The sequence below is a fragment of the Galeopterus variegatus genome, unplaced genomic scaffold (genome assembly GCF_000696425.1).
Source record: "Galeopterus variegatus unplaced genomic scaffold, G_variegatus-3.0.2 Scaffold938, whole genome shotgun sequence".
Taxonomy (NCBI): domain Eukaryota; kingdom Metazoa; phylum Chordata; class Mammalia; order Dermoptera; family Cynocephalidae; genus Galeopterus; species Galeopterus variegatus.
This window is the reverse complement of record NW_007727049.1, coordinates 143,705-158,210: the sequence shown is the minus strand read 5'-3', so window position 1 is coordinate 158,210 and position 14,506 is coordinate 143,705. Positions and strand designations below refer to the sequence as shown.

The following is a 14,506-nucleotide window of genomic DNA, read 5'->3' as shown; positions in this document are numbered from 1 at the left end:
GTCTTTCTTTAAAGCCCAGTGACTCAATGAATTGAGATTTTGCTTGACTGTTGATGTGAACTTAATCCTTTGGTGATCCATGGTAGTCTGGAAATATTTTTATGGGATGTTCTTTACAGAGTATTGGTGGATCAGTGTGCAAATCAGGGGAGAAATAGAAAGACTAGTACAGTAAATTATACCTGGAATCTGAAAACTTAGCTGTTTTTTGTGGGCTTTTTTTTTTTTTTTTTCCGACTCTTACTTTACCAGTTGTGACAACACTGTATTTAGAAGTTGATTTGGCAATTAATATTGGAAACAAAATTAAATTTGACTTGGGCCGGCCCGGTGGCGCACTGCTACAGTGCGCCGCTTGGGAGTGCAGAGGCGTTCCCGCCGAGGGTTCGGATCCCACATACAGACCGGTTCCCGCTCACTGGCTGAGNTCCGGTACGGGCGTGACACTGAGGGTTGCGATCCGTTGCCGGACACGAAAAAAGACAAAAAGGAAAAAAAAAAAATTAAATTTGACTTATACTATTCCATCTCTGAATTAATTTCCATTTCTAGAATTTTATATAAAAGGCATCATAATATATACCCTTCTTTTCCCCTCTGGCATTTTTTACCCAGTATAAATTATTTTGAGATTCATTCATGTTAGACTCACTAATTTTTAACATCTTGTTACATTTACACATATATATTATATAACACATATATGCATAGAATAAAATATGTGTGTTTATATGTAATAGTACTTCAAAAAGTTTATGGAAAAGTAGAATTAAAAGATAAGAATCTTTCCATGAACTTTTTGAAGTGCTCTCATAAATATGCATACCACATATTTTTTCCAAAACTATTTGAATGTAGTTGCATATATCATGCCCATTTCCCTCTTAATACTTAATGTGTAGTCCCTAAGAACAAAGATATCCTCTTAATAGAACCACAGTACAATGATCAAATTCAAGATATTTAACATTGATACACTATTTTTACTTAATATAGTACTTTAGTCTACACTCCATATCCCAGTTTTATCAGTACCCTTATAATGTCCTGGAAACAATACCTTACCTGATAAAGGATCCAATCCAGGATCATATATTACATTTAGTTGTCATTCTTTTTTTTTTTTAAAGATGACCGGTAAGGGGATCTTAACCCTTGACTTGGTGTTGTCAGCACCACGCTCAGCCAGTGAGCGAACCGGCCATCCGTATATGGGATCCGAACCCGTGGCCTTGGTGTTATCAGCACCGCACTCTCCCGAGTGAGCCACGGGCCGGCCCCTAGTTGTCATTCTTTTTAATCTTCTTTAATCTGGAATATTTCCTCAGCCTTTCTTTGTCTTTCATGACATTTACATTTTTGAAGAGTGCAGACCATTTACTATATATAGATTCAGGTTATGCATTTCTGGTTAGAGTAATCCATAAGCAATGTTATGTTCTTCTCAAGGTATCATATTTGTACTTACCATGGACTCTTTTTCCCCTTATTGATGATGTTAATTTTGGTCACTTGGTTAAAGTGGGTTCCCCCCCACTAAATAGTTACTAGTTTTCCTTTTGTAATTAATAAGTAATTTGTGGGGACTTTGAGACTATGTAAATATGTCCATATGGTTTTGAAAGCCTTTTTCAAAATAGCGAAGTGTTTAAGCATAATTTATTTGAAAATCCTCTTGAAACTGATCCTGGCTGATGACAAAAAATTGTTATCTTTGTAAATACAGTGCTAAGAGGGCTATAGGATAGTGTATATTCTACAGAGCAGAACGATAGAAACTAATACTCCCTTTATACAAACTGCTGGACATCCTTGTAAAATTGTCCTTAGTCATTTCCTTAATTTACAGTTGGATGATAGAAAAGAAGGACTCTTGACTCCCTTTCTGTGCTTATCGACTGTCCTTTACAGGTGGCAAAAGTTTGATGCTAGCAGATTTAAATCCTTTATACTGTTTTCACTGCAAGGAGTATTTTCTTTTAGGAAACTCAAGACAGTGAAGTTTTGGGCTAGTTTACAACATAGTATATTGGATGTAGCCCGATATACTATAAAAGTTTATTGAGACATACTTTAAGTAGGCTCCAGAGATTTCTCTCCTGATCTCTCAATTTTACTCTTTCTAGATGCATCCTTGGGGAACTGTTCACAAAGAAGCCTATTTTTCAAGCCAATCTGGAACTGGCTCAGCTAGAACTGATCAGGTACAGCTGTGCATGTGTTCTTGTGTGCCCAGGTGTGATAGATAATCTCATCCTTCAATTTCTAACACTTTTCAGTTATTCTGAATGATTTTATGCTCTTTAGGTCCAAGTAAGTTTCTCTTCCAGGTTTACTATATATTGTCGTGGCTGTATATATAAAGAAGTTGTATTCCATCTAATTTTTAGGTCCTACCTTGCATATTTTTTATTAGTTCTTCTTATAAAAGCATGCCATTTTCAGGATGGCTGTTTCATTCTTAGGTCAAATTAAGATTAAATTTATTCAGCAGACATTTATTGAACCTATTATGCAACAGATTACTTTATCTGTTAAACCGTAAGGATTTAGAGATAAGTGATAGGTCCCTTTTCAAAGAACTTAGAGTTTAGTAAGGTATAAAGCATGTAAATAGATTGTTATAAAATAAAACCTATGATAGAAGATTTGGAGAAGGTCTGGAGTTGGGGCGGAATTTGGGCTGGATGGTTTTTTGTTTTTTGTTTTTGTTTTTTCCTTTCCTATAAAATTAAAGGGAAGAATACAACAGGTTAATGTAGCTATTTTTTAAAGGTGATATATAACTCATTATTTCTTATGCAGTAAACTTTATCAAAATTTCTAGCCTTAGGCTATCTTCTTCCAGTTTTCTCTATAGGGACACTATAGGACCACCTCAGCCCTTTGAAATTAGTACTAACTGAACAGAACAAAATTGGTAATGAAAACCTGCATGGGGCATTAAAAACAATGTTTTCCAAAACCAAATATGTTGATCATTTTGGATTATTATGCCAGTATTTTCTCTTTGCTATTTTGTAACCAATTTTTCTGTCTTATTGTCTGTCCTTAAAGCAGTAAGGTCATATTTTACCTTTCTGCATGCCCTCTAATGTAATAAGCAAAGCTTACCCAGACCTCAAGAGGTAATAATTTCTGTTTCTAGAACCCCCAGAATTCATGATGCTGACTCACTCACTTACTTGCTCTTGCTTTTTGCTTTGTTTTCAGCCGACTCTGTGGTAGCCCTTGTCCAGCTGTGTGGCCTGATGTTATCAAGCTGCCCTACTTCAACACCATGAAACCGAAGAAGCAATATAGAAGGCGCCTGCGAGAAGAATTCTCTTTGTGAGTTTGGCAAAATTGTGTATCTCATCTTTGTGTCTGGCTGATGTAAGGACTTGACTTTTTTCCTGGCCTGTGGAGTTAGTGTTGTCCCAATTTATCATGGCAACACACCATAGGAAAACATTTTATTTGGAAACAGTATACGAGTTTTATCATAGCCCTTTTGTAGTTTTCTCTTCTGAAGTCTTTAGACTGTAGAAAACCATTTTATTTTGAATAATATATATATTTTCTCATAGTCTTTTTGATCTTCCCAGGGAAAAAAGAGAATGGAACTGTTGGCTTCATGTGGTTTTTTTTGTTTTTGTTTTTGTTTTACCTGTTTTGTAGCATTTCTTAAATCCTGTGTAGGAGCAAATCTGTTTGTTTGCATTAGCTAACTTCCAACTCCCTTTCCTCAGTTTTACATGGAACTGAAAATTCAGAAACCTTTTGACGCATGGTTACAGGCTTGAGAAGTGTGGAGTCATTGTGAACTTGTTTTTTCTGTTCCTTTCCACAGCATTCCTTCAGCAGCACTTGATTTATTGGACCACATGCTAACACTGGATCCTAGTAAGCGTTGCACAGCCGAACAGACCCTACAGAGTGACTTCCTAAAAGATGTTGAGCTCAGCAAAATGGCTCCTCCAGAGTAAGTGCTGGTGGCTGTGTAGTGACCGTAAATCTTCACCTAGGTCTCAGGAGATGAGAAATTCAAAATAATAGGTTTTAAAAAAAAGAACTGCAAATGGCCAAGCCCTTGACTTGGTGTTGTCAGCACCACGCTCAGCCAGTGAGCGAACCGGCCATCCCTATGTGGGATCCGAACCCGGGGCCTTGGTGTTATTAGCACCGCACTCTACCGAGTGAGCCACGGGCCGGCCCGGGTCATCGAATTTTGATGTAAAAAATATTTGGTCTTTGAATGAGTCTCTCTTTCATCAGAATCTTATGAGTTTCCTATATTCTGTCAGATCTCCAGAGGTTCTACACTCACACCCCACATTCTGGCACATAAAAGTCTTTTATCTTTGAATTTATTATCGACAGTATTATAGCTTTCATGTCAGATTTTTTTGGGCATTTTCTTACCTTAACCAAGACTGTGTATTTTAAAGAAATGGATAGGATGTTAGCACATGAGTAGGTAGTTAACTGCAAATCTGATTGCTCCAAAGAAATGTCCAAATTCACTTATTGCACTAGAATTTTGATACGTTAATGTGACTTGAAATACATAAGCTTTTTATTGAAATTTGGGAACTCCTGTTATAGAGAGATTTTGTAGTAAAATTTGACCTTCTTGGACTGTTTGCATTATGGAGAACAGTCTGGAAAAATATACTAAATAATACTGTGCCTACCTCCACAGATGAAAAAGTTGATATCCAGTCATGGAAATTCAATGGGCAGAAAGAAGAAAGAATCAGTCTTTGGTCTTCACAGACCAAATAACACATAAGCTGATTTTGCATGAGGTGATTTAATCATGATGTACATATATGATTCCAAGATTTAAATCACTACTGTTCCTAGACTTTTTGTAGATATTAAGCCAGTTATCTCTGTCCTCCTATTTATTTGCAACCAAAACTTCACCAATAAAGTTCTCCTTTATTCTTGTTATGCCAAGGAAAAACAGTATTTGACTAAAATATGGGAGTTTATATAGCAGATGTGTCCTTAGTATTAGGAAGATCCTCATTTCTCACTGTACAAATCTTATGGGGTTTTGGACTTTAATTTCCTCAGACTACCGTCTGCCATGATTTCTTATACATTGCTACTACCTACTTACTAACTTTTCTGGTTGTTTTTGTTTCCCACATTCCTTCCATTTCCCATACTCTTTGCCTTTCCATTTTAATCTCTTGTCCCTTCATTCACTCACTACCACATTCCCATACGCATTTCCCCTTTACTTTATGTTTTTCCAGCCTCCCCCACTGGCAGGATTGCCATGAATTGTGGAGTAAGAAACGGCGACGGCAGAGACAAAGCGGTGTTGTGGTGGAAGAACCACCTCCAGCCAAAGCCTCTCGAAAAGAAACTACCTCAGGGACAAGTGCTGAGCCTGTGAAGAACAGCAGCCCAGCACCACCTCAGCCTGCTCCTGGCAAGGTGGAGCCTGGGGCTGGGGATGCAATAGGTCAGTGCCGGAATAGGGCCTTTTGTGTTTTTATTAAGCACATTTGGCAGGTTTTGAAGTTCAAGTGCAAGTATGTGTCTGTGGCTGTCTTAGTTTTTGTCCAGTAAAGATTTAGGAAAGAGGTTGGTGTTCTCATTATGGGGAGAAAGAGATAAACTAAGTTTTGTATATATTGTCTAGAAAGTCTACAATAGATAATTTTCCTTTCCTGAAATCAGGAACACTGTGTCTCAATTATATGTGTGGCATAAATCAGTGAATTTGGTAAGCCAAATTTAATTTAAGGTTAGTTCGCCCACGACTTACTAACACAAATAATTTAGAGCCCTATTTATGTTAGATTTCATAAGACCTTAGAATCTAATCATGTTAAAACACAGTTGCTAAACGTAGTTATTTCTATAGACTATTTGATCTAAATATATCTAAAACTGTGTCATAATGTAATACTATTATAATTATTATAACAAAGTGTTTTCCTGTGATACCATTAATTTTTCTGAACTGCAGATATCCTTTTTCTGGTTCACTTTCCCTTCCCTGTTCACCTATAACAGTGGTTCTCATCACTGGCTACATATCAGAGTCATCCAGGAAGCTTTAAAAATAAATCTCCCGAAATAATTACCAGATCTCTAGAGATGGGCCTGAGGCATCTGAATTTTAAAATCTCTACTAATAATTCTGATATACAGTAAGAGTTTGGGGGGGGGGCGGTGTTGAAAATCATAACCTTGAAGAAGATAAAATTAAATCACTTATGCACAATGCAGAGATCTTTAAGTTAGTCCCTGTATTTTTAAGCAAAATTATAAAGGATAACAAATTGTGTCACAACAATTTGAACATGAAAAATGAGATATTCAAAATGAAACTTCAAACTTTGCATATTGTAATCTGCTATTGCCAGTTGAAGAAGACAGAGGGCCCTTGCCCTGACTTGTCCTCTTATGTTGGCTTCACTCTCTCTCCACAGGCCTCGGTGACATCACACAGCAGCTGAATCAAAGTGAATTAGCAGTGTTATTGAACCTGCTTCAGAGCCAGACTGACCTGAGTGTCCCTCAAATGGCGCAGCTGCTTAACATCCACTCTAACCCAGAGATGCAGCAGCAGCTGGAAGCCCTGAACCAATCCATTAGTGCCCTGACGGAAGCCACTTCCCAGCAGCAGGACTCAGAGCCCATAGCCCCAGAGGAGTCTTTGAAGGAGGCACCCCCTGCTCCAGTGGTCCTGCCTTCAGCAGAACAGATGACCCCTGAAGCTTCAAGCACACCAGCTGACATGCAGAATGTGTTGGCAGTTCTCTTGAGTCAGCTTATGAAAACCCAGGAGCCAGCAGGCAGCCTGGAGGAAAACAACAGTGACAAGAGCAGTGGGCCACAGGGGCCCCGAAGAACACCCACAATGCCACAGGAGGAGGCAGCAGGTAAACAGACCGGTCATGAATCTCATTGAGCTCAGGTGCTGTTGATCCTCTTAAAAATCTCTTTAACATTTTCTTTTTCACATCAATGGCCTCGGTTTCAGTTTTTCTGTAACCTAGTCTACAGAACTTATCACCAAGTGATGTATTTCTTGCCTGGCTTCTTTTATTTAAGTCTCAGAGCTTCTCAAAGCACCTTTCATATACTGGTTATTTTTCCACTTCCTAGGAAGTAGGTAAGTAAAGCCCCTGTGTTCTAACCAAGGAAATCACAACCATAAATAGTGATGCATCTTGAACCACTGTGTGAGTAGTGGCCAGCTAGTCCTAGCACTTGAAAATCTGACTTCCAAACAAAACATGAGATTGTACTTCTTTACCTCTAGTGGAGTGGATGCTGGATACCAGTCTTACCTGGAAGATACAGTCAAGAAAACTCTAATAAAATATCATTTGTTAATTTCCTGAAGAATAATTTGGGAATATTTCTAAGTAGATAATTAACACCATACATTTCCTTTTGAAAAAAATAATAGCATATAAAAACAATTCCTTTAAATCTGTGTTCCTGAAAAAGACAATTGAAAGGACTCCAGATTAGGAAGTGAGCATTTTATAAAGAAAAAAATCTGAAAAAAGTGAGTATGTTATACCTTGATCTCACATGACCACAGCATGCAATTTATTAGAGGGAAAAGAAGTTTAAATTCTCTAATCAATTCTGATTCACAGTCTGTTCGCAAAATCTTTACTTATCTGAAAGTGTTTTTAAATCCTTGGAAATTTTCACTGTCCATGAAGACTCCATGAATTGGGGAATAAGAAGAGGCACAAGGGCTGAAGAGGTATACTAACCTTCAACTTTAGGGTCCTGTGTTCACATTTCATATGGGATGGTAGAGAAAATATATGCTTTATTTTCACTAGTCTAGAGTCAAACGCATAAACTGTTTTTCATATGTAAAGCTTTTTAAAACTGGAAGATAACATAAAGAAAATTAACCCCTTACTTTACAGATAGGAAAACTGTAGTACAGGGAGTTTAAATAAGTCTGCCTATCGTTCTGTGGCTGGATATTGGCCAATACATCACCTAGAACTCGTGTACTCATATTTCTTAATTCACTTCACTACTCTGTCATGATGATTCCACTTATTTTGAAGAGACTCCAGGATGTAGAGTAACAAAAAAAAGCTCATCTAGAATTAAAGCAGACCTCTTTGTCTCATCTCCGATCCACTGCCCCACCTCCACACACAAAAAATAAAACTCTAATCAAAATACATGAAAGAAGTGATTCAAATTGAATAGCATAGGGATTGAAAGAAATTTACCCAATAATTAAGCCAACAAGCTATCAGCCAAATGGTGAAATTGAACTAAAATTAAGGCCTGGCCTAGGGCCAGAAATTGTTGGATTTACTTTTCAGAGCAGAGTGTAAAAATGCCACAACTAATTATTTCAGTCATTCCTGGATTATCCAGTTGGTGTGTCTACAGTGTCTCACCTGTTCTTGTTTCTCCCCTGCTGCCTCTTATTTGGCCATTTCACTGTCCATTAGCACTTCCACCAGAGGGCAGACTGTATAAACCAGAGAAGGTGACAGCCTATCAATTTGGCTACTGTTCAGCTCTTCTGTACTTATTGGGAAAGGGTGATGGTTAAAATCTAATGAGTCAAGTGAAGTTTTTAAGTTATTTTTACATTTTGTTAATACCTCCCTCCATTAATATGGCAACATTAACACATTAAATCTTAGAACAATATAATTTATAATTCATATTTTATTTTTAATTCCTTTAAGTACTTTTATTAATCTTACTTACAGTTCTTTATAATCCATCTGCTTTGCTACTTTGGAACATAATTTTCATTTTATACATGTGAAAAAATTTGAGCCCAAGAATTAGTTTTATTGAAACACAATGGCTATTTACTTAAAAGGCAGAGTTTAAATATGAAAAGTGGTGTAGGGCTGGCCAGTTAGCTCAGTTAATTAGAGCATGGTATTGGTAACACCAAGGTCAAGGGTTCAGATACCTACACTGGTCAGCTGCAAAAAAAAAAAAGTATAGCTGGAAGAATATAAGTTCATATTTGCCTGTTTTTGCAGTTATGCATTTTTAAAGTTGCTTGCCCTCAGTACTAAAAAAATGTTGTGTTCCATTTTATATATAGTCCAACAATGCTTTTAAAAATAACTGGTACTGTGATGTCCTTACATATAAGGAGATATGTAGTGTTGACAGCAAAAAGCTCTGAAATCCATAGATGCTTGTAGTCCAGTTAGCACTCCTTTTTCAGGATGTCTACTCTCCATGTTATAAATTTTCCATGGCTAATTTTTTGTCGTTAAGTTTATTTTTCCCTGCCGCCGAGCCAACCAGCCAATCAGTCAAGTAACTCGGGTGGGTAATGTATAAAGGGTAACCAGCTCCTCCCTGGACTGTCCATCCTGGTTTTAAAACTGAAAGTTGGCAACCTGGGAACCCCCTTACTCCTGGACAAACTAGAACTGTTTGTCACCTCCCTTGTATGTTATATATAGCACCTGACTTCATCCTTTTACTACACAAACCTACGATTTTGTAGTGTTTTCAGAGTACTTTCATCTGCATGCTAAGGGAATGCAAACTTATTTACTGATTGTCTGTGCACAATTTAAGGTAAATATGCTACCAAAAAATCTAATTATAACCAAAAACAATTTTTGACTTGTCTGAGTAATGACTCTATATCACTAGCTCAGATAATGGAAGACTATATGAACATTTAAAAATACACTTCCATAGAGAAAAGAAAAATCAGTCCTTTGGAAGATATCCCAAAACACTAAGTCTTAACATTAAACCTTTTCTTCTGCAGGGTGACTCCCAATTCTCTAAAGGCACTGTTCTGACAGTGCTTAAGTCTCAGTGGTTTTGTGTGTCCTCAAACTCACACCATTTTACATCTCTCTCCGCCTCCCTTGGCAGGAGTTCATTATTAGACGATGATTGCTATGCTTAGGCAAATTTAGCTAGCATTGGAAAGGAAAGTCTGGGGAAGTGTTTCAAGAAAGACAAAGATCTCTGTAAAGATAGAATGTAGTATTAGTTCAGTACATTTATAAATACTTAGTTCTTGTCACTGTTTCCAACTTAAACAGATGTTTATCAACAGCCCATTCTGCATGACACTGCTATAGTGATTTTTTTTCATAGCATGGAAAAAATGCAGGAGGTAGGACAACAAAATAGAAAATTATAATAGAAGATTAGTTTCGTCTTTATAATTACTGTAACATAGGAAGCTGAATGACATTGTGGTGGTTAATATTCCCTTCTTCAGAATATGATTATGGGGAGAGGTGACTCAATTTGGAGAAGCAAGTGTATTTTTATGCATGACGGTAATGAAAAGTTTTTACCTTATTTCATCTCTCCTGTATATTCTTTAAGTTCTATTTCAGGTTAACCTTATATCATCAAATGTTCTGTAAAATATGTTAGCCAAGTCCATGCAAAGTCTCTGTTGTACAGCAAGATTGTGTCCTAGAAATGTGACCACAGCGTGTATATTGTGTCCTCTCATCTTCCTTCTTTCTACTTTATTTTCATTAATGTTTTGATCTAACAGCAAAAAAGGGGTTGGGAGGCTCCCAACAGCCTACATATTAGAATAGTTCTTTAAGGAAGAAATCTCAGACAAAAATCAGTACAATCATTTCAAACATATGATCTTTTTACACCAGCTGTTAGATCCAGAATGCAACTGTTTTACTTTTGATCACTTGGTTTTATTTATAAATTGCATTTTACTGATCCCAAGATTTTATTCTTTATATATCTGGTTACTTGTATTTATTTGTTTATGTTGGGCAGTGTGTGTTTGTGTTTATAATCACATGTGATTTTTAAGATGGTGTTTAAAAGAAGTAACCCTTCCACAGCATGTCCTCCTCACATTCTTCCACCAGAGAAGAGGCCCCCTGAGCCCCCTGGACCTCCACCGCCGCCACCTCCACCCCCTCTGGTTGAAGGCGATCTTTCCAGCGCCCCCCAGGAGTTGAACCCAGCCGTGACAGCCGCCTTGCTGCAACTTTTATCCCAGCCTGAAGCAGAGCCTCCTGGCCACCTGCCACATGAGCACCAGGCCTTGAGACCAATGGAGTACTCCACCCGACCCCATCCAAACAGGACTTATGGAAACACTGATGGGCCTGAAACAGGGTTCAGTGCCACTGACACTGATGAACGCAACTCTGGTCCAGCCTTGACAGAATCCTTGGTCCAGACCCTGGTGAAGAACAGGACCTTCTCAGGCTCTGTGAGCCACCTTGGGGAGTCCAGCAGTTACCAGGGCACAGGGTCAGTGCAGTTCCCAGGGGACCAGGACCTCCGTTTTGCCAGGGTCCCCTTAGCATTACAGTCAGTGGTCGGGCAACCATTCCTGAAGGCTGAGGGAAGCAGCAACTCTGTGGTACATGCAGAGACCAAATTGCAAAACTACGGGGAGCTGGGACCAGGAACCACTGGGGCCAGCAGCTCAGGAGCAGGCCTTCACTGGGGGGCCCCAGCTCAGTCTTCTGCTTATGGAAAACTCTATCGGGGGCCTACAAGAGTCCCACCAAGAGGGGGAAGAGGGAGAGGAGTTCCTTACTAACACAGAGACTTCAGTGTCCTGAAAGATTCCTTCCCTATCCATCCTTCCATCCAGTTCTCTGAACCTTTAATGAAATCACTTGCCTGAGCGAGGTAATCATCTGCATTTGGCTACTGCAAAGCTGTCTGTTGTATTCCTTGCTCACTTGCTACTAGCAGGCGACTTACAATGATGTTGACACCAGTTCCCCGGAATAGGCTATATAGCTAGAACATTTACTTCAACTCTACTTAGTAGATATAAGTAGAGAATATGGAGAGGGTCCTTAAATTGAAAAGTAAGTGTTTTATTAGCTCATTGCCTACACTTCTGGAGCAGGAGAGAGAGAGAACAGTTTCAGTTTTAAGATGGCTCAGGAGAAGCTCTGGTTTGGGATTGGGTTTGGGTGGAAGGGGCTAAATTATGACTTCCTGGCAAGAACTTTGCCTTATTATAAACAGGAAATGGAAAAGGGAAAGGCTGTTAGGGTGGGATAACTTGGGAGGCTTCTTGTTCTGCCTTCCATTTCTATGCGAATACCAGCATATGGAGTGTTTTAAAAACAGATACATTTCATATAATTAATCTGCACAGATTTAGACCTTTGTGAAAGGTAGGTTAGCCCTCTTTTACAAAGAAAGGCAAACATTCTTTAATATCTTGGAGAATAGTTCTAAAAACTCAAGTGAAGTTTCATGTTCCATGTTGTTATATTTAAAAACTACTTATAAGAGAAAGGTACATTAATAAAATAAAATAAAAAGAACCAAAAAAACTTTAAAGAAATGAAAGAAGAACCTCCTTCAGATACTTACATGAAGACTATTTTTCCCCAGTTATTGAAATAGGTAGATATGGGTGTGTGTATTTCTTTATTATTCTCTGGTTTTTGGTCTGGCCTTTCCCTCAGGGCCAAACATTGATTAAAAAGAAAAACTAGCCATTTTGGCATTGATGGCTTTTTATACCAGTGTGTCCAATTAGATTTGCTAGGCTCTCTGACATGCCATTGGTAAATTGCATTAAAGTTCATCTGAACTTTCTGTCTGTTGGCTTTGTAGTCTTCAGACATGGGCCTTTGTATTTTAAAATATTTGAATTTGAGATATTGAGCCCCTCTCCCCTGTTTTTGATTAAAGAACCTGAGATTGGGATACTTTCAAAAGTATCTATTCAGTGAAAAAAAATTGGTTTCCCATCCCATATGAATAAAATTCTCTCTATATTTTCATTGTATTTTGGTTATCGGCATTCATAAATAATGCTTTTCCCTTTCTTCGCCAACCCCTTATTTTTAATTACGCCAAATATTCTAAACAATATACTTAAGCTTCCATTCCCCCATCCCTCCTAGGGAAGGGGGTGAGTGTATGTATGAGTATGTGTATGTGTATGTGTGATCCCATCTCACCCCCACCCCCATTTTGGAAGACTAACCTTTAAAATGAAAAAAAAGTTTGATAATTTTGACTGTTTCTAAAAGCAGAGGAAAAAAGAAACTCATTTAAATATCCTGGAATCTGTGGAGGAAGAAAAGGTATTAATTTTTCAGCTATGTTATCTATAAACATGATGGAAGTAAAGGTTTGGCAGAATTTCAACTTGACTATTCGAAAATCACAAACCAAATTAATTCCATTCAAAAGTGGTTTTGGTGTTTTAATTATTGTACCATGGGATATATTAAGTCTATTAAATACATTATTTTGAACAGATGAGAAATCTGATTCTGTTCATGAATGGGAGGTAAAACTGGTTTGACCATGATCATTTTTGTGGTTTTGAAAACAAATATGCTTAATCCAGTTTATTTAGTTTTTCTTCAACTGTCCATAGGAATGATAAGGATTTGAAAATGACATCAGATCTATATGTTTAAGCAGGGCAGTTAGCACAAATTTGTAAGTAGGACTTCTGTTAGCTTTTGCCATAGACATCACCCACCACTTGTATGTGTGTATATATAATATGCATATATAGTTACAGTGCTAAAATGGTTACCAGCAGGCTTTGAGAGAGAATGCTGCATCAGAAAAGTGTCAGTTGCCACCTCATTCTCCCTGATTTAGGTCCCTGACACTGTATTTCTTTCTCTCTCTTGCTTTTGCCCCCCATCGGGTGTACCTTGTCTATGTACAGATATTTTGTAATATATTAAATTTTTTTCTTTCAGTTTATAAAAATGGAAAGTGGAGATTGGAAAATTAAATATTTCCTGTTACTATACCACTTTTGCTCCATTGCATTTACTTCTTAATCTGTACCCTTTGAGCATATCTAATCATGTATAAAGGACATTTTTCCTCCACTTTATCTATCTTAGGGGTTTTCTGTCTCAGAATTGATGTAGACTCATAAACTACCAAAAAAATGTTCTCAGGGTTTGAAGTGGTGCTTGAAAACACTAGACTAGGAACTAGAGAATAAAAAATGAGTTGGGGAAAAAACATAAAATGTGATTTTTTAAAAGTAGAAAACAGGGTGCTGGCTGGTTGGCTCAGTTGGTTAGAGTATAGTGCTGATAACACCAAGGTCCAGGGTTCTATCCCTGTACCAGCCAGCTGCCAAAAAAAAATGTATATATATATATACATATGTGTGTGTGTATATATAATCCCTGTACCAGCCAGCTGCCAAAAAAAAATGTATATATATATATACATATGTGTGTGTGTGTGTATATATATATATGTATATAGAAAACAGTTAAGCAAATAATGGTGGTACCAAGCTATCAAAAGAGTTGAGCTTCATTTACCCTGACTCCTCTTGACAGGAGAGGTAAGTGAGTTTGAGCTCAACTGTCGTCAAAGGAAGTCAGTAAGAGATTGATTAGACCCAAAGGATAGTCTCTTAAACCAGATTACCCACTACCCGACCCCACCACAGTTCTCATGTTGGTAAAGAGCAGGGTCAGCATGGAGATTAGTGTACTTAGCCAGATTTCCTGATGCATTACCAATCCAGCAAGTGAATCAAAGTTGTCTGATGGTT

At 37.8% G+C, this 14,506-nt stretch overlaps 1 protein-coding gene across 1 annotated transcript in view; it reads left to right on the top strand.

Moving 5' to 3' along the window:
- The window catches only part of CDK12 (cyclin-dependent kinase 12), a 42,935-nt gene extending 31,052 nt beyond the window's left edge, over positions 1 to 11,883 (top strand). The window contains exons 8-13 of the mRNA XM_008573602.1: positions 2,127 to 2,204; positions 3,214 to 3,330; positions 3,833 to 3,964; positions 5,250 to 5,461; positions 6,438 to 6,890; positions 10,848 to 11,883. Coding sequence (XP_008571824.1) covers positions 2,127 to 2,204; positions 3,214 to 3,330; positions 3,833 to 3,964; positions 5,250 to 5,461; positions 6,438 to 6,890; positions 10,848 to 11,533 — 1,678 coding nt within the window. The 3' untranslated portion in view covers positions 11,534 to 11,883. The remainder of the gene's footprint in view (positions 1 to 2,126; positions 2,205 to 3,213; positions 3,331 to 3,832; positions 3,965 to 5,249; positions 5,462 to 6,437; positions 6,891 to 10,847) is intronic.
- The last annotated feature ends 2,623 nt before the right edge of the window (positions 11,884 to 14,506 follow it).